At 39.4% G+C, this 20,174-nt stretch overlaps 1 protein-coding gene across 1 annotated transcript; it reads left to right on the top strand.

The window, feature by feature from the left end:
- The first annotated feature begins 5,899 nt into the window (after positions 1-5,899).
- On the top strand, positions 5,900-14,149 carry TOX3 (TOX high mobility group box family member 3). Its single transcript, XM_009572574.1, has 4 exons — positions 5,900-6,164; positions 7,514-7,741; positions 9,082-9,162; positions 11,354-14,149. The coding sequence occupies exons 1-4, from the start codon at positions 5,946-5,948 to the stop codon at positions 12,086-12,088; spliced, it is 1,263 nt and encodes a 420-aa protein (XP_009570869.1). The 5' UTR covers positions 5,900-5,945; the 3' UTR covers positions 12,089-14,149.
- Positions 14,150-20,174: the final 6,025 nt, after the last annotated feature.

Raw genomic sequence — 20,174 nt, 5'->3', positions numbered from 1 at the left:
AAAATTAACTCTCTCCCAGCCAAACCCAGGCAGTGCTGCACTGCCTGGTGTCGGTGTGCTCCTACTGCCTAATCCCTGGCTGTGGTTCCATAGAAGAAATGGTTTTAACTTATGCTTTGGTGGTCTCACAGCACTCTTACCACCCCCAGGACCAGGTCAGGCTGTCTGCTCTGAAGGAGCTCTGCGCTGCACAGGGGAGTATGAGGAACACCAGCCATGCGAGGGGTCACTGCACATGTGGTTGCAGATCAGAGCCCAAAGAAAAGCACGGGACAGTAAATCAGAAAGATTCCAATAAAACGTATTTAACTTGGAGGTTGCAGCCGTATAAGAAAATTCTATCATATAGCAGGAGATGAATTTCTAGAGATATCTGAGGTTGCCAGAACAAAAGGAGATGGTTGCTCAGTTTTGAGGAATAAATCAGTGGGCCCTCATGTTTGTTGTTTTTTGTTTGATTTCCCCCCTCCCTTCACATCCCTTCTCTGGCTTATGTGAACAGAAAAGAGTAATTTCTGATGTAGTGGGACTGGGGGAGCACATAGACCAAGAAATTGCGTATTCTTCATGTTCTTCAGGCAGCAGAATGTGCATAAGCCTCCTGTCACCAACCGATCTTTTAGACCCAGCCACAGACATAATTTTTGCCGAACTGACATGTACAGTTTGTTGTAGCCTTTATTTGGGAATTAAATTAGGTAAGGTTTACTTTTCTACAGAGACATGAAGCAAAACATGTGAGTTTTCTCATTGCCAGAGAAAAGAAGCTGCTGCTTGTAGTGGATCTTCTGATAACTGCAGTTTGACAGATCTGTTACTGACGGCAGTATCTGAGGAGGGGAGAGGAAGGACGCTTCTTCAGTGGTGGCAGTACCAAGTGCAACTGTTTTGTATTCTATTAAGTAAGGATTTAATCTCTGACAGAGAAAAGCATCCTGTTAGTTTGATTTGTTTTGATTGGCAGTGAATTCCAATCTTGTAAAAATTTAGATTAATGGATTCTTTTATCTCTACTTTACTTGTGGAGAAAAAGAGTGTTGAGGATTTCTTCTAGAGATAGGCTGACTTGCCCAAAAGTAAAGGGAGTAATTTACAGACAGGGCCAACTGAGGATTTCACTCTTTACATTGCAGTGCATTTGCTTCGACTTAAATATATCTTTTAAAATATTACATCAGCTTATGTTACATTGACAGTGACAACTTCCTAAGGCAATAGAATATGTAATGTTTTAAGTCAAGTTCTGAAACCAGGGCACAGTGAGCATAACCATAAGCGTTGGGTTTTCCATAGTTATTTTTGTTGGCAGATTTCTCACTTTCCTGAAGAAACTAGCTCCTGCAGTACAGGGTCAGACCCCAGCCCTACATCTTCCTGTGGGCGCTTCCGTGGGCTCAGTCCTGACGTGGCTAGAAAGAGCCTTACTGGAGGTGTTGCCTGTTTAAATGAGTGAAGGCTGTAGACATTGATTTTAATCAAGACTTCAATATTACTCAAAATGTTCTAAAAGGTTCCTTGTTATATTTTTAAATATCATGTTGAATGTTCCTAGAGATTAAAATTATATCAGGGTGGAAATCCAGGATAAAACTACTTGTATGTAAATGCTTTTCAAAATGCAGGATAAGTGGAAATTGGGGCATCTCTCGATGTAATGGCTGGATGCAAATAAATCTGTCAAAATAAATACTAGCTGTATTACGAGCTGTATTAGCTACTGGATGCTTAATGAATTGATAGCAGAAGAACGAACTATCTTATATTACCTTACTTTTTCCCTTAGTACTCAGTATGTTTCGCTTTCGCTGGCTCAGGTACAGTAATTGTTGAAAAACACCTTTGATAATACTGTATAAATTAAAGTGTGGAAGTTCATACATTCCTTCTTTTTAAGTCTCATTACTCTGTTGTTTGCTTTCCAGTGGCTGTTGAGGAATTGATATTTTATCAATTTTTGAGAACTTATACTTTTACAAATCAAAGTAAAATAAGCTCTATGTTTGGCATATGCCGTGAGACGTGTCCTTTGGCAATATGACTAAATATGACTCCTTTGGCATGACTGTCTAAATAGGTTAGACTAGTTGAGAGTAGGATAGTTTGGTGGATGGATATCCTTATGGTTCCTTTGATGAGGCCTTCTATGCATCAAATGCTGAACGTCTTTATAACGTGTGCTATTGGAGCTGTGCAAGAGAGTGGTGACAGAAAGCCAATGTGCTTTAGATACAGTCACCATAAAGTTGTTTTGAGAAGGGGGAAACATTTTGGACCATATTTTGGTTTTTTTTATCCATGTGTGTAATTGAAGAGACCAGAGAGGTGGCTGGCATTCCCCTCAGTCAATGTCTCTATACCGTAGGTTTTTTGTAGCACTCATGTAGGGTAACAACAGAGAGATCTGAGACAAAGTTGTCCCTTTGGTTTTCCGTTTCGCACGTTATGTCCTTGTTTGATTGTCATGCTGAGTAAACCACTGGTTGAGTTTTGCCTGACTTGTGCTAAAATCACCAGGTTTTGCCTAGCTTCAGTCCGAGACTGCAAAGCAGATCAGGCTCAATGAAAACTTGATTCTGTCTGCTTGAGAAGTTCATGAATTTTTGTCAGAACTAATCTGTCATTTTTGCGTAATGTTACAAAAATCCCGACTGCTCATAATACTTGTGTATCACTTTTACTTCTGGTTAAGTTTATGTAAAAGAGCTTGTGATATTCTCTAAAATTTTCACAGTGTTCTCAGTGGATAATTTTGAACACATGAGCTTTTCAGTTTTCATGTAGTAATGTAATTAGGATGTCATGTGGATGTTTTAGTGCACTTGTATTTCCGTGTGTGCTCCTGATATAGGATGATTTTAGTTGTTAAACATTTCTTTGATAAACATTTTGTGCATAATGAAATGCTGCTGATCCTTATGGTTCAGTATTGGTCCCTTCAGTATAAGGGAAAAAATAAGAGTTAAGATAATTGAGGGAAATTTTTTCTTGATTATAGATTCCTCCTTAGAAGATTTTGTTTGCTCAGGAGCTGTACACAAATGCTGTGGACCTTAAAGTTGCTCTTGACTATCTCCCCTACCTTCTTGCCAAACCACTGTATGAACATAAAAAATGGTTTATGCTTCCTTGTCTGAAAGCTCTTCTATAGGTACCACAGGTTGTTGAGGCCCACCACACTGTACCACAAAGTAAAAAATGAAATTCCCGTTCCTTTCTTTGCCATTTTTTTTTAATATTGATTAACCATATAACTTAAATTCAAAGTGCAGAAAATACGTTGTTTGTTGTTATCATATGCACATAGGATGTAAATGATAGGAGATTGGAAATGATACAAAATATTTTCTTTTATATGATATGTCTTACCTGTTTGGTGCTAGATAGGCAGTTACAAAATATTGTTATTCCCACTTCTAACTTTTACTGAAGTTTTTAAGATTAAAAAAAAAGCTTAAAAAATTAGGAAAAGATACAGAAGAGAAAAACGGGAATTAAATAAAATGTAAAATGTAAAAAACTACACGAGCATCAAATAGTGTCAGAAAAAGGAACAGTTAAGAATTCATGGGTTTGTGTATAAAATTAGATTCTGGGTCAGTGTGAGTCAAGAGAATTTAGTCTCAATAAAATCATAGATGCAACCGAAATGACAAGACTTGGAGTAAATGGTTTGTAACCCACGTTATCACATTTTGTTGCCTAGGTGTAAAGGCCAGAAAGGCCTGTATTGTGTAACAAGAGAGAGGGAACAAAAGCTAGCCTTTTCGGTGTAGAACACCTCCACGAAAGTACTGTCTGCAAAATAACGAGGAAAGTTAATTTCTATGAGAGAAGGTCATTCTGATGATCTCCAGCTTTGCTTTACCAGCAGAGTTTTTCTTCATGCAATGAAGTCATGTCTGTAAACTAAAATGAATGGAGTAATATGCAGAAAGTGATATCCTTTTACAAAAGACTTGAATGACTTCCAGATGTCACTGCCAATACAAGTCACAATCAAAATGACCCTATAGTTAACGGTAGTAAATTTTCACAGAAAGGTGCCCTGAAGCAAATGGGTATTTCAGCCAATAAGTCTGATGTTTTGATCTTTCTGTATCAAGTATTTTTGGCACATGCATTCATCTGTAAGGAACTGCACTCCTTTACTGGAAATACTAGAAGATTTTAAGAAGCAGGAAAAGCAGCGAGGTGTGGTATGGATAAGCCAAGCTGGCAATGGCTTGGAAAGCATGGGGAAAACGAGGATGAGACCTAGGGTATAGGATCTGGATCAGGAGCTTGCTGGGTTAACTTCATCTGTGCTGGATTCAGGTGCAACACTACATGTACTTTTATGCTAAGAAGGATTTCTTTTTTCTGGATAGGCTTCAGCAGAAAGACACATGAGTTCCAAATTCAGAATTAATATGATTTATTGCTGTAGGGAAGCAGTGTGCTGCAGCACTTGTAGGTAAGATGGATGAGGCAGGGTGTGCATCTTCTCTAACACAGGTATTGCTGCTTTGTATGGCTGCACTTGTCCCTTCCATGAAAAGGTTGTCAGGAGCACAGAGCCACTGCCTCTGTTGAGGGAGGAGTTGTAAAAAGTAAGAGCAAAGTCACGTGGGCTAAACTTACCTCCATGCTGACACAGATTTTTGAAAACTGGCTTGGGCTTATCCACACTTAGTGAGAGAGCACTGGGAAGGTCAAACTCCGTTGTGGAAGTCCGGTGGGCTGTAGGCTGGGCTCCCAGCATTGCTGTTTTGTTCTGTGTCGTTTCATTAAGGATCACTGCACCTGCTACTAATTGTGATGTAGGTTATTAATAATGAAAGAGTTTTCAAAATCTAATTTATTTCTCGTGTTTCTGTCTGTTCAAGCAATGGCAATAGATTAATCTGGTTGCTGAATCGATTTGTGAACTGTTTCTTTTCATTTATTAGCTGTTTTAAAAAATCTTCTTTTCTGTTTAAATGTTTCTTCATTGTGTATTGATCCATGTGTGGTTAAAAATGACAAATCTGAGTTGTTCATAGGCAGATTCCAGTTGACTTTACCTTCAGGGTCTCGCTTCTTTTTATTTACAAATGTGTAAGTGTTGTGCAGATGTAGAAGACGACACAGTTTGTGCCCTCAAGAAACAGTAGAAATAAAACCATGCAAGCACTTGAGTTTCTGAGACCTGAAGTACAAGAAAAATAAAGTCGGTGATTGGTACCATAGCTTGCTACTTCCACATGTGTTTGATTGTTGGATTAAAGATAAAAATGTGTAGTTTTGTGTGGTACTTGTGAACACGGATTTTTAGGAGTGATGAGGATTACTCGAGTGGTTCTCCAGCGTGCCGCAGGGTCCGCACTCAAGACCTGGCAGGGCAGCGTTCTTTGTTTAAAACAACTTCAAAATCCCACTCAGACAGGGTGGTTTTATGCGTACTACTGTTACTAGTAACAGCTAAGAATAATTGAATGTCAGTAAAGGAAGATGCTTTTCTCTATATATATATTCCCCCCGCCCCGGTTTTGTTTACTTTCTGCATTTGACAGCAGTTTGTGTCTTCTCAGTTGCGATGTTTTCCCTGTATCGTCAGCCTGCTTCCCTGTTGTTTAGGTGGGTATTTCACACCGCATCAAGAGAAGAAATGTTTAAAAATGGGGAAATGCAATTTTTATTCCACAAAAAAAACCCACCCACAAGTGGGGGAGAAGTGAAGTCCGGGGCAAGTGTGGTAACTGTTGCTGCATTTAATTTATTAAAAATGCATTTAATTAATTAAAAAGAAGCGAAACAAACTGTGAGTTGACAGTGTCAGTTCTGTATGTCAGTTCTGTAAGCCTGTGAAAATAACTTTACCTGGTAATGCTATAGGGTAACTGCTAACGACTAAATAATGTTTCAATCTCTTTTAGGATCAGAGTCACTCACAGATTTCCCAGTATCGCCAGGATCACTCTCTGATTATGAGATCTATTGTCCATATGACTGATGCTGCTCATTCGGGAATTATGCCTCCTTCTCAGCTAACCACCATTAACCAGTCTCAGCTAAGTGCGCAGCTGGGGCTAAATTTAGGAGGCACTAATTTGCCACACACTTCTCCCTCCCCTCCTGCAAGTAAATCAGCCACTCCTTCCCCATCCAGCTCTATAAATGAAGAAGATGCAGATGAATCAAACAGAGTAAGTTATTCCATGCGCTGTAGCGAGTAAGCTTCACATGTCTGTATGCTGTATTTTCATGAATGTGGCAGTATCATCTCAGCTGCAATGTGGTCATATAAAATACAAATGTTACAGTACAGTGGAATATGATTCATTTGCTGTTTAACTTCTTTACTTAAGAAGTTTCCATAATACTTCCATAATAATAAACGTAAGAATACACACACACAAACACACACACACACACACACACACACACATATATATATTTGGTCCAATACATTCATTCAGATTTTATAGATCTGGTGAATCTCTTTACTCATCAACTTTGGACAGTTTTGTCATTTCGGTATTCTCTGGAGTCATATAAAACATAGATGCATTTAGATAGAAATAAAATAAGCTTTCTTCTAACTGAAAGTTTAGTTAATTTACATTTGGCTTTAAATAAATCTGTTATAAAAGGAAAATTTTATCAACAAAATAAAGCACAAATGTTATTATAGCAGTATATTTAAAGGGCCTAATTTAGACTGTTCCATGAAAGGTTTTCTCATTAAGTTAATGGAAATTGTGCATATGGAAAGAGCATTGTACAGGATCCTCGAAATAGCAAAGTAAAATGACTATCATAGAGGTATATTTAGAGCCACTTTATCCCCTTGCTGCAATAATCTGTGCATAGCTCAACAAAAGAGGGTACAGGACACGAGGAGCACGCGGGGGCCAGCGTTACCTGCAGCGCTGGGTGTGCTGCTCTGGGGGTTCCCCGTCCCAGGGGCAAGGGGGGGACGCGGGCGCAGGGCCGGCGCCTGGCAATAGCACCGAGCCTGACCCTGCGCGAGGGGCGGCGGACGCAGTGGGTGTTGGCTGCAGGTGGATAGAAACTGCAGAGTTGCTACTGCTTTTTGCCCGGAGGGTGGGCTTTTTAACCCCTGACCCATGTCGAAGTTGACAGTCTGAGGCCGGGAGTCAGGAAATGCCTCCAAGCTCTTGTCTTTTGAGTCTCTAATGGAAAAACATAGATTGCCTATTCAAAATATATTATAGATTAAATCTTAATTTTTTTTAATACAAATTAGCATCGGGGTGTGCTTTTTCAGGTCAAGCTCATGGGATTTGACTCTCTGAGCCATGCTTACAAGGAGTAGTAACTATTCATGCATTTAGTTACAGTAGATCTGATGAGATTAAGCTGAGACTAAGTACTATTTGGTAGGAGAAAGGCTTGCACAACAGGGCTCTCCAAAACGTTGCCTACATAGTAGCTTTACCCATATATTATTAAGCCAGACTGTCAATAGTTTTTTGGAATTAATCTGACTTATTTCATGCTTATATTGACTGTTGTTATTACTGTTTCTTAGGCTACTGGAGAAAAAAGAGCTGCCCCGGATTCTGGCAAGAAGCCCAAGACTCCAAAGAAGAAGAAAAAGAAAGATCCCAATGAGCCACAGAAGCCCGTGTCAGCATATGCCCTTTTCTTCAGGGATACGCAAGCTGCAATTAAAGGGCAGAACCCGAATGCTACATTTGGAGAGGTTTCAAAAATAGTGGCATCTATGTGGGACAGTTTAGGAGAAGAACAAAAACAGGTAAAAAACTGATGCAGGGCTGTCTTGCAAGAAGTAAAACAGTAATCCATGTAAAAAAATCCTCCTACCTCTGCTCTGAGTGGACCACACTACTTGCTGATGTAGACCTCTTACTCTTTAGAGCTACACTGATTTTTGAACTTGCTGAACACCTGGCATCTAAAAAGAGCCAGTAGGTAGTATTAAATGGCTGTATTTGTCTTTAAAGTTTAAAGGGCAGTTTGTAAAAAAGCTTAGGTGATATTGTCCTAGAGTCCTGTTAAGACCACCTTTTGATGATTCCTATTTCAAAGCTCTTGTTCCCTGTTAATCAGAATTTAGAAGAGAAAAGGGGAAGGTACAGCACATTTACCGTTTTCCTTTGATCTGCCTTATGAATTTGTTACAAAGCATGTTGATTTCCAACCTTTGAAGCCAATCCTCTGTGCCTCATTACAATGTCGTGTGTGAAATGTTACCTCCAACTCAAACTTGGTACAGAATGATGAGTTTTGTTCTTCCTTGAGGGTTATTCTTCTTTCTATACACATGTAACTCCTACACACAGATTGAAGGGAAAAAAAAAAAAAAATCCTTTGAGGCTGTTTCCCTGTTGATACTCCGTGCAGCTCCAAGTGAGTTAGTGGAAGCTGCGATGGAAGAATAGATTCCCGAATAGGACACATCTTCTGGCAAGATATGAATGATACTTGTTTGTGAAATACATTTGGAAACTTTTAGTCTGATCTAACAGATAATGATGAGCGCGATTTAAAGGTGAACTTTAAATTTACTTATGATTAAAAATACAGATTAATTCATTTTTGCCTAACTTGTTTAACTCAATGGGATTCTCTCATACTGGCTTTGGGGAAAGTGAATTGTCCAAGCTCTAGGAACTACCTTTTCTAAAGGTACAAACGTATGTGCAGTTTGAATATTTGTTAAAAAAAAAAATTGGATAGTCATTTTTTGCTATTTTATATTACTGCAGATACTTTTTAGCATCTGAAATACTCAGTGTTCTAATATCCCTGTTATTTAGAGTCATTAAAATATCATTTCCTGGGGAGGTAAAGTGTGCATAGGTAGTCTTGTCAAACAGTTGGCTGCTCTAGCAGCATTTTTTATTCACGATAAATCAGCATAAATTGTGGTGCAAGTCCAGTGAGTAGACCTGGAAGTCTGTAACCACCTGCAATAATATTTAGATCTTTCAGGGAAGAAAAGGCACATCTAACAGTAGAGTGTTTTCAGTTTTTTGGTCTGTGTTTTTTGGTTTTTTGCAAGTGATTTTGAGAGCATTCTGGCAAAAATGTCTTAATAATTGAAGTTGGTGAAATTGTGGTCTCTTTTAATAGGTATATAAAAGAAAAACTGAAGCTGCCAAAAAAGAATACCTAAAGGCACTTGCTGCCTATAGAGCAAGCCTTGTTTCTAAGGTAAGCCTAATAATGCCTTCAGTGTAATGCAAGTTAGCTTTCGGCAATGGTGCTTAAATATGGGGGTGGGGGTGTGATGTTATGCAAAATAAAAGCAGAATCCTAGGATTTCTGTAATACAGCTTTACAAGATGTTCTGCTGCTGCTTGAACCCCGCTTAGTCTCTGCAAAAAAACCTTCATCTTTCTAATGGCACAGTAATGATTACTAAACAATAACTTTGTAAATGTACATCTTTCTTTACCTATGGAGGCAAAATAATGCACTTCACTACAAAAGTAAAATTCAGTCATGAAAAATATACTGACCTTTTGACATTAACATTTGCAAGCTATTCGCAGAGTTTTGTTTTTCCTCAAGCGCTACTTCTGGAAAGACAGACTTGTTTTGCATGGAGCTGGAGAGCAGTTATTGTATGACAAAGCTTAAGTACTTCTTGCAGGTGAGGGGAAAAAAATGCGTGGTGGCTCTGAGTTTGGAGAGTGCTTACAAATGGACTAGCTGGCAGTGAGCCACGTGGAGTATTTTAGCAGATCCCGAGTTAAAATAAAACTCGTGAAGAAAACAAAGCTCTGCTGTCTTATTTGAGAATTTACCTTTTTAACCGGCAGCACTACACTGGTTGTAGATCTGTTGCATCTGAATACCATAAATGGTAATATACTTATGGCCATCTAAAATATGGGTAAAAATTAATCCAGGTGGTTATTTCTCTAATAGTATTTCATAAAGATCAATTACAAAAAGATCTTTGATCACAAGAAAGCAACAGAAGAAAGTGACGATATCTAACTCCTGAGAATACTTATTTGGACGTACAACTGCAGAGCATTAGTAAATCACACAGAAAGTTGCTGTGTATTTTAATTAATGCTTAGAAATACAACAGCAGAAATTAGACACGTGCGTTCTTGAACGCTGGAAGATTTCTTCTTCCTTGTGTTGAGAAGCTGCGTTTTTCTGTTGCCTCTAGGACTTAGATAATATTCTTAAAGCCTTTAGTATCACAATGCTAAGTTCAGTGGCAGCTGGAATTGTAAATATCTTTGAGGGAATTTATTTTGTCAGTCCTAAGTTCCCTTTTTAAAAACATCAGAAATTATATTTCCTCCCAAATCCATGGGACCTGGGCTGCCAAGTAACTTGTGGGAAGACTGTGAGTGGAAGTTACGCTCTAAGTCCAGAATTCGTCTGCCTTAACTTAAGACGTGCTTGCTGTAGCTTTTTCATCTGAGGTTGTTGCTGAGACTAGGGATGGAATAGACACGTCTGCAGCATAATTTCACACATTCTAAAGTATATGTCTAGAATATGTCAGCTGGTTGTGCTGGCAGGGACTTTTTCTCTCCTTTATATAGGGGTTCTAGGCAACTATTCTACCTGTCGTGTACAATGCAGATGTGTAAAACTGAGAGACGAATCCTACCTTTGGTGCTTAGATATATCTAATTTCAATATGCACAATATATTTAAATATACCTAATAAAACTATGCCTTCAAAGGCACCAGAACGCCTCATTCATTGCAATAGGCCTCTCTGGACTGTAGTATTCCTGCAGGCGTTTCTCATCAGAAACCTGCAGGACACTGGGAGTAGGCAGGATTCCCTGAGCAGGGCACCCCGCCGATGCAGCTGTCCTGCTTCCGAGTATTCAGTTGGGAGCCTTGACAATGTTCCCTTAGACTTTTGTCTGTTGTAGGTACCTGGACTTGATGCCTTAGGTGTGAAGAACTGCAACAAGCAAATTAAAAAAGTTGTTTGAGAAGTTTCGTTGTTTGTATGCTACTCTTATGCCATGATAACTGGTGCGGGGGGACATGCTTCTGCGCAGATTTGTCTCCCAAAGAGCAGCGGTTTTTTGAAAACATATAAATATAGAAAGCGTGAGGCCCTTTTTAGCTTTTTCAGCCACACAATGTACGTGACATCTGTGACTTTCTGGTGTTGAACAAGGGCACAAGTTAGTTTTCCGTCCAAGTAAGAACTGGAGGTACCGCATACAGAGACAGATGAAGAGGTGATGTAATGGATCGATGGATCAGTGATCTTCTTCAGATTGCTGGTTGATCTTTTTCGATAGAAAACAAAAGGTGAAAAAGTCTCCCTGGGTAGCTGTGACTTTTATTTCTATGTAAACAGTAACACTGTTTTTTCTGTTAAAAATACAATGAATTTCTTTTCCAAACACAGGCTGCTGCAGAATCTGCTGAGGCCCAGACAATTCGTTCTGTTCAGCAAACGTTGGCATCCACAAATCTGTCTTCCTCCCTTATTCTGAATACTTCTCTTTCTCAACACGCGACAGTATCGGCATCTCCTCAGACTCTTCAACAGTCCCTTCCCAGAGCAATTGCTCCAAAACCTTTAACCATGAGACTGCCGATGAATCAGATTGTAGCTTCTGTTACCATTGCACCAAACATGCCAACAAACATTGCAGCTCCCTTGATAAGCTCTATGGGAACAAGTATGGTGGCAACGCCATCTTCATCTCAAGTAAGTCCCTCAATGCAAAGCCAGCAGCACCAGATACAGCAGCTCCAGCAGCACCAGATGCAGCAGATGCAACAGCAGCAACTACATCAGCATCAAATGCATCAGCAGATACAACAACAAATGCAACAGCAGCATTTTCAGCACCACATGCAACAACATTTGCAGCAGCAGCAGCTTCAGCAGCAAATCAATCAACAGCAAATGCAACAGCAACTGCAGCACATACAGCTTCAGCAAATGCAGCAGCAGCAAATGCAGCATATGCAACACCAGTCACAGCCTTCTCCTCAGCAGCATTCTCCGGTAGCCTCTCAGATCACTTCTCCCATCCCTGCCATTGGGAGCCCTCAGCCAGCACCTCAGCAGCACCAGGCACAAATACAATCTCAGACACAGACTCAAGTTTTATCACAGGTCAGTATTTTCTGAAGAGAAATGATCTTGCAACATGGCTTTGTGTTGATGGAGGGGGTGGGGGTAAACCATATTTGGCTGAAAACTGTAAATTGTTGATGGTAGTTATGCAGGGATGCATAACAGATCAAATGATCCTCTAAAGTGTCTATTAGATAGGCAATAAAGAACTACAATGTAGCTGTGTATCATCTTTTAGCTGACTATAAATCATTTTGTTTAAAAAAAAAAAAAGCTGTGCTCTTTTTCATGTGATGCCTTTTTAATTTATTTAAGCTTTACCTACAATATGTGAATCAAATGGCCTAATAAATACCTGGACCTTACGACTGCAAAATGGCCTTTCAGAGTTATATGATATGACCCTTCTTTCTCTAAAAGTGAATAATGCACTTCGAGGCAGTATGAACCCATGAAGCCCTTAAAGCACAGTTGTAACTACCTGTAAAATGGTGATTGGATTTCATACAATCATACTTGTATGACATGAGTTAGTTGATGGCATTTTTTGTCATGAAAAAATAGAGTAAATCACAGATTTTGCCAAAGCTCTTAATTTTTTTCTCTCCTAAATGTCTTCAGAAAAACAAATGCAAGTAACTGAACTTAAATGTTTGACCCAACCCTTCACTTCATTTCTCCAAATAAACCTACCATAGTTTGTAAGAAAATATATATTGACATCTACCCTCTTACGTTAATTCCAATTACAGAACAAATGTGAATATTATATTCTGTGTCGAAGTGATGAGTTTCAGATTTAATACACTGTATTTTTAAAAGGGAAATGCACTTAAATAAAACTGTTATTACAGAAAGCTAAGATGAAAAATGCAAGAGTTTTTAATACGCTGTAAAACCAGTAGAATATTTAAATGAAACTCCACAATCGAATAATCAATGTAAATATTTTCTTTAAAAGTTGTAAGTTTTCATATCATGTGTTGTAAAGTTTTCATAAATGAGGCTTTAATGTAAACACTGGTAACATGAATTATTAATTGCTACATTGCTTATTGTGTTTTTATGCTGTTTTATACTTTTTTATGAGTTATGATAGCAGCAATTAAGTTGTTTGTATTTTGCTTATCTAAAATAAATGCTTTTATCTTGCTATAGAATAAACACATTTCAGTAAAACCGATGGGCATAAGTCTTTGATACAAAACCCAGAAATGTTTCCTTATGAAAACACTTTCTTGGAAAATTTATTTAACTTTATATCTTATCAAACATACTGGGTAAATAGGTACCCATCGGAACCGAGCGAGCGATCAGCTCTTGTATCCACAAAGATGTGCTGCCGAGAGTCGCATACAACTTCCCCGGGGTTTCCACGCCTCACTCCGGAGAGGGAGAGCAGCGGTCGGGCTGCAAAGCCTGCGGTGCCCTGCCTTACAGTTATCCGCAGGAGCAGGACAGGGAACCTGTCTCTCGCCAGCGGTGTGCAGAGAGGCAAATAAGCACAAATTGTGGTTTTCTTTGTATCTTTGATGTAATCGCAGCTACTGCCATGGGCTCCCCGTCTCTGAGCCCCTGACCCTGATCCCGAGTTGTCTGACTTGCGTTTTATCATAAAAGTAGGACATGATAGAGGAGGGGTGGAGAGGGCAGGTATTTCACATGAAGGATTTGGAAACATCCACTCCCAATGTGTTGTCAGGATATTAGTGCTGTTTATATGTTTTTACTCTTGACAGAGAGGAGAAATCCTTTATTTTCCTCTTCCCCTTCTTTGCCTGCAATAGCTGTACTGCGAGTGCAGTCTGACCACTATCCCCAGTTGTCTTGCATGATTAATTACAGCATCTGTCCTGTCAGAAGCTATAATGAAGAGGTCTTGATAAAAATTGCAAATTACCACTGGCAACAATCTTAAACTGCTTATGATAAAATGAAAATTAAAACCAGCAAGTGTCAAACCTGAGCAGAATCCTAATCCTGTTTGAGGCGGTGTCCACGGCTACCGCGCGCAGGCCACAACCGAAAAATAATGGAATATAGATCCCCCAAAAGTTGCAGCCAGACTTGAGGGAAGAGGTACTGTACCGTCTGAGTTTATTAATAATGAATTCAGCTTTCTATATTTCATCGTCCTCAGGTACTCTGTTTATTATGTACAAATATTGAACAGCAAGAGATTCTAATTATAAATTTATAGATTTCTTGGAGCAGGAAAAATCATGTATAAATTGAAGGTTTTCATAATAGGTGTTAGTTGACAGCTACCCATGCTCATAATAGCCTTAGTATGATATCTAACAACGTCTGGGACGGCGGATGTTTATTCCAAGCGCGAGGAAGCCTGCCCGCATTAGGAATGGCCCGGCGGAGGCTGGTTGGGAGAGATTTTTGTGTGTGTCGGGTTTAAGCAATGTTAGATAACAAAGGGAACCATTTTATAGTCGTTTTGAAACCTTTAGACAAATGTCTTCAGAAATAATTGCTAAACTGCATGTGACAGTAATTGTGTATTAGTTCTGTAATTGTCATTTTGAAGACCCATGAAGTATCGTTGGAAAAATGTCACTAGTGATAAGAGTTAATTACAACTGAAGTCTGTTTTCAACTATTTGCAGCGAGAAGCAGGTGTTATTACACTCATTAAATGATTTCATAAATCCTGGCTTTTATCACATTTGATTAAGAGCTGCTGAACTACTGATGGTCAATTCCAGGAAAAATAGTTTTAATTGCTGCAGCTAAAAAAATTAATCATCAAGCAGGACTGTACATTTGAAATATCAAAATCTGAATCTTGAAAAACGGGAGCAGCCCCCTGCTTGCTACAAAATTATATTTTACATTGCCCACCACAGCATATTGCAGAACATCTTGTGTTTCAAACTGTGCAAGTTGGTGTTCGTATTCCCTGAGTCTAAGTGAATAACTTTGCTATCGTAGGTCATAAATAAAACCGTTAATTTAAATCGCTTAATACGCAGTTTATACTAAAAAAACGCAGTATCCATATGATTTCAGTGTCGTGCACGATTTAAAGAATGTTTTCCTTCATCTCATTTACAAGCACTTAACGGCTCCCTTCTTTTCCCGAGGTTTCAGGTGCTTTATCACCCCGGTTAACCACATTCTACTTTCACATTAACCCAGGTTGACACACGATGAAAGAACATAAGGAGGTTTAATTTTTAGCTGACACAGGGTCATTATTTTTTAACTTGGAGAACAAAGGCTTTAAATACCTCTATGCAACATAATCTCAATTTTATATTATCACCTGACCATTGTGGTTTGCAGGACAGATGGATTAAATATCTCAAGTTTAACCAGAAGTCTTGCGCTGACTCTTTTCAATGGGGACTGGCTATTTGAATGGCTCCTGTTCCATTTCTCACTTCATGGAGTGTTTTGCAGCACTGGACTTCATTCTAACCTTTCCCTCCCCCCTTTGTTTGGCTTTTGTTTTGCAACAGCTGTTATTATCGTTTTTGGTCAGCTGTGATTGCTAGAGGCAAAATAGGACCAGATGGTGTTTTGCTATGCATGAATGGCGAGTTAGAGGAGTTTAGATTGAATAGGCCAAGTTTGAATGGTGTCTATGCACCACCTGCCCTCTTCAGCAGCAGCGTACACATCACAGGAGCATGATCTGTCTCAGACCTACTAGAATTGGATGGGAATGGAGAGAGCCTCCTTGGATTTTCTCCATATTTATTGATCTTCCATGCACTAACAGCATAATGCAGTACACAGTCAATTTGAGTTAATTGGATATGACACAGCATGTACATGTAATCTATCACTGGAGTCTCCTGGTACACTTTAGGTTTTGCTGCCACAAGAACATGCAATATTAGCCTGCATTAATAGGCTAAGTGGGTGGAAGTAAAACAGGATCATTGCAGGGCTTGATTTAACAAAATACACTGGAGTTTTGAAATGACGCCCTTGAAACTGCCAGAGATGCAGTTAAATACGAACATTTTGGATTTGATAGACTGGACTGAGTATTTTGGCACGGAATAAAATATACCTCGCTCTCATACTTTTCTGAGAGGTTTGCCAGTGAAATTTAAACGAAGGGTTGACTAAAAGTAGGGAGTGGCGTCGGTAGTGATGCGCCGGTGCCGCTCAGAAAGGGGTGTGTGTTTATGTGGAGGAATCTACTTTGTAGCAGAAGGGATATTGTATTAAGCAAATTCTGATTACCAGCCCCTAAAACACAGAAGTTAAAATTAGGCATCCAAATTGGGTTTAGAGGAGCAAAGGGTTGCTTCGGTACCCTACAATTGGTCTTAGAGGTAGAATTTAAATGTTACAGAAATTTAAGATCTGTTGTATCCTCTGCTAAGGTTGACTGAAAGACATCGGCTATGCAAGAGTTGTGTCTGGGTGTTACGGAATAAAATACATATGTTACAAATAATGAATAGAAGATATAACAATAACATATAATACATAAATTGCTTGAATTGTTACAGCAATTGGATGTTTAAAAGCCTACCTACGTGTAACTGGGGGGTGCAATCGTGCTCTGCCTCAGTTGGCAGGAGCTGCTCCCTCGGTGTCTTTGTCTTGGTGTCAGGTAGCCAAGTGAGCTACTTTATTATGAAAATTGCATTCAACTGAAAAAATGCTAAATATTTTCAAGTGCCTGTGGGAAAAGCTAGGTTTGTATTAAAGGATTTGGTTCTTGAAGTCACCAAGAAGTTAATGCTTCTCAGGTGCATCCGAGGGAGAGAATTTTCGATTATAATACTAAAATCTTTCAGAGGAGAATGTATTGCTCTGAATGAGCTGTTCTGACACTTCCGTAGGCTATGCTGGAGAGTTACAATGTACACTGTTTACCTCAGTTAAAAAGTAGAAGTGGTATTTTAAATAGTGGGTTTTGTCCAAGTTCTTGGAGCATTAACATCTTCAGCCCCTACGCAAACCAAAGTAGTGCAGAGTTTTCTTACAAGGTTTGAAATGAAATTTATTTTAATCATCTAGGTAAAAAAAGTTGAATGGATAATTATACTTGATGTGGTGTAGTTATATGGGCACTTCCTACAGGTAGCACTTACTCTCTTTCCCCTCTGGGAATATCTTTGTTGATACAGCCACCTTTGGTCCCTTGTTTTCTCCAAACTGGAATTGTTACATTACTTTAACTCTGCAGCTCTGATTGAAACAGAAAGGCTTTGATCCAGCAAATCACTTAAAATGAGTGGATAATTCACGTATATAAGTAGTAATTTCATTAAAGTGACTACTCGTATGCTCCGTTATACAGTTGCTCGAGTGCTTTCATAGATCAGGGGTCTAATTGCAGAATGTTGTATTTGTTTTCCAAACAATTCCAAGTAGCGATAATACGAATAATCAGAACCTAAAAGTAACATGACCTAACTTACATTTTCTGCATTTTCTTTTATTAAATTCCATTCTAAACAAGTCGCAGGTCTGATTTTCAAGTACAGGTATCTAACCTTTGTGCCGGTTCAGTGACTGTGCATCATCATGAATGTGTAAAGAATTAACCACCTGACAGGTGATTTGTATACTCGCTCATTTAGACCTGTGCACAGGTCTGGAAAACCGTACCTGGATCAACAGTCACAGCTCTTGGCTGAGCAGATGCCTTGACCAAATATTTGTATTTACAAAACAGAGACTAAATGCAGGCAAACAAAGCACCATTATACCTCCGGCAATATTTGTGAAACCTAAAGGGTACAGTTACTGTAGGCTGGTTTATTTTTAATGCTATATCCCATAGTGTACTGATAACAAACATATACATTGCATTAGCATAAAGTACATAAATAATAAATCCCATGCGTTATACTTCTCTCACTGGTGGTTGTAGGTGCTTAATTTTGGAATTGGTTTTGGTGTTCCACGAATCGTGAGAATTGACCATACAGCATGGATACTTAAAAAATAAGTAGCTGTACCATTGCTTAATTTCTTTCCTGTTCCTAATTTTGGAAGTGCTGAAAATCACAGGTCACTTGAAAATTCTGCTGTATCAGCTGTTGATCAGGGGATTCTCACTGCTGCACTGATGTATGTATGTACGTGTGTATATGTAAGTATAAACCGGCAATCCACGTACATGCTCCAGCCTTCCACCAAAGCGCCCTTCCATGGGTGCCCTTCGCCCGGGGTGGCGAGCGTTTTGCTACCGCCTTCTGCGATATGGGGCTAAAGAGCTGTGGAGCTGCATGGTGGCATCAACCGAATCATATTCCCTGTCCCTCCCAGCTTCTTCTCACTTTTCCTATTGTCTCTTTCCGCATTTCTCTCTGCTCGGCTAATCACAGTAGCAGGCAGGGCTTACTTGCCAGGTCTTGCCCCCTGCCCCTACCTGCTCACCACCCACGGAAAGCCCCTCCCGAAGAGCTTCTCCTCTTCCAGACCCTTCTTGTTCCACCTATTCCTGATGATCACAAAGAAACGAATAAATAGTCCACATACGTGATATATATTTGTTGCAATAAAGAGATGTCCAGATGTGTGCACTTAGTTTTATGTGGAAAATGTCTAAAATATATGTAAAAATGAGGCACGTATTTGGGGACTTTTTGGGTAATATTCTAGGTGCTTTGCAGCACGGGCTGCCAGAGGATTTGGTTACTGCTCAGCGTACTGTGGCACCGGCAGAATATAGATGAACCTAGTTATAATTATCATCCTTGTATAAACAGACTTTCTCCCTTATAATATTGTGGCAGATAAATCTGTAAGTGTTTTGGTCATTTACAGCAGATAGCGTATTCCGGCAGATCTTGAGCTCCTGGTGGAATACGCGTAATTCCAAGTGTCAATTTAGAGACTCTTGTGTTTCTATAAGGAATGAGCAGCCTTTCTTTTTTTCTTCCTTTTCTTTTTGTCCCAATGCAAATGAAATCCTTATCCTTCACTTCAGAAGATGGCCAGAGCTTGCTAGCAGACTTGGACAAATTAAACATCTTTGAACAAAAATAGTAATAAAAATGTATTATTCTCACATTCACTTCTGTTGAAGTCTGCTGAAGCCGTACTTGGCTTTAAACCCAAGGCTGAGTTTGTTCTGATTATTTCTTTCCATTTTCAAAGCTGCTGATCAGCAAAAATTAATTGATACGTGATTCTGCATCGCTGCCAGTTCAGCTGCACGACAGCAGATCCGCGCTGGGAATGTGTGCCAGGCCCGGTGCCCGCCACACGGCTGAAGGACGCGGCGGGCCGAGGGTGCGAGTCTATCAGCGCAGGCGCCGTTCTTATCTCATTTCGCATCGTTTTAGTGTTAAAAGTCAATGCTGATATATATATGTGATATATAACTGATAATTTCAATAATCTTGGCCCTGTTGTGGTCGGTTGTGTAACTCGGTCACTTTAGCGGGGCAGGAGATCACTTCTATGCCATTAGGCCAAATTCTCCACATAAGCAACTCCACTGAGCACCAGACCTATTAAAAATTAAAACCAACTTTGCAGTGTACTCGGGGCTAAATAAGAGGTCGTGAAGCCAGTGGAAACAATCCCAGTGATTTCAGGGGACTTTGGGCCAGGGCTTGGCTGAAGATGGGCACAAAAATGCAGCCCTTATGAGCATGCTTGTAATTTTTTCAAATGATGTAGGAATAATTCTTGCAGAAAGAGAGATAATTCGAAGGAGAGGGAGGAACAGCAATTTTCCTCCTGAATTGAGAAAATGAAAACTGTCGGGTATGTGTTGCTATCACAGTGAAGTGTTTCTATCCAGGCTCAGTGCTTCAGCATGTAAACAGCCTCCATGGAAATCTGCACAGTGACTGTGCAGAGCATCTGGGAAAATATTCGTGATTTAAATGCATTAAACAAAATGATAATGTTATTTGACTTTGGTTAATCAATAACAGAGGAGAAACGTAACACTTTAGTTTGATTAACCTTCTGCTGTACAACACAAAGTCAATGAAATCAGAAATACTTTGTTCTTTTTTTAAATTTGCATAAATTATAGTGGGGTTTCGTTTTCCGGGAGTGTGTTTTTTTCCCCCTATCGTTATCTGTATATTTTATCTGAAGTTTGTTTATTGCTAGAACAACGTATTTGTCCACTGTAGACAAAATAGGCACTTTGTTCAATTCCTTACTTCAGGTCAAATTCTCTTGAGGAGAACAA

This window comes from Fulmarus glacialis, unplaced genomic scaffold, assembly GCF_000690835.1.
Source record: "Fulmarus glacialis isolate BGI_N327 unplaced genomic scaffold, ASM69083v1 scaffold20612, whole genome shotgun sequence".
In the NCBI taxonomy this organism is placed as follows: domain Eukaryota; kingdom Metazoa; phylum Chordata; class Aves; order Procellariiformes; family Procellariidae; genus Fulmarus; species Fulmarus glacialis.
This window is presented reverse-complemented; position numbering and strand designations above follow the sequence as displayed.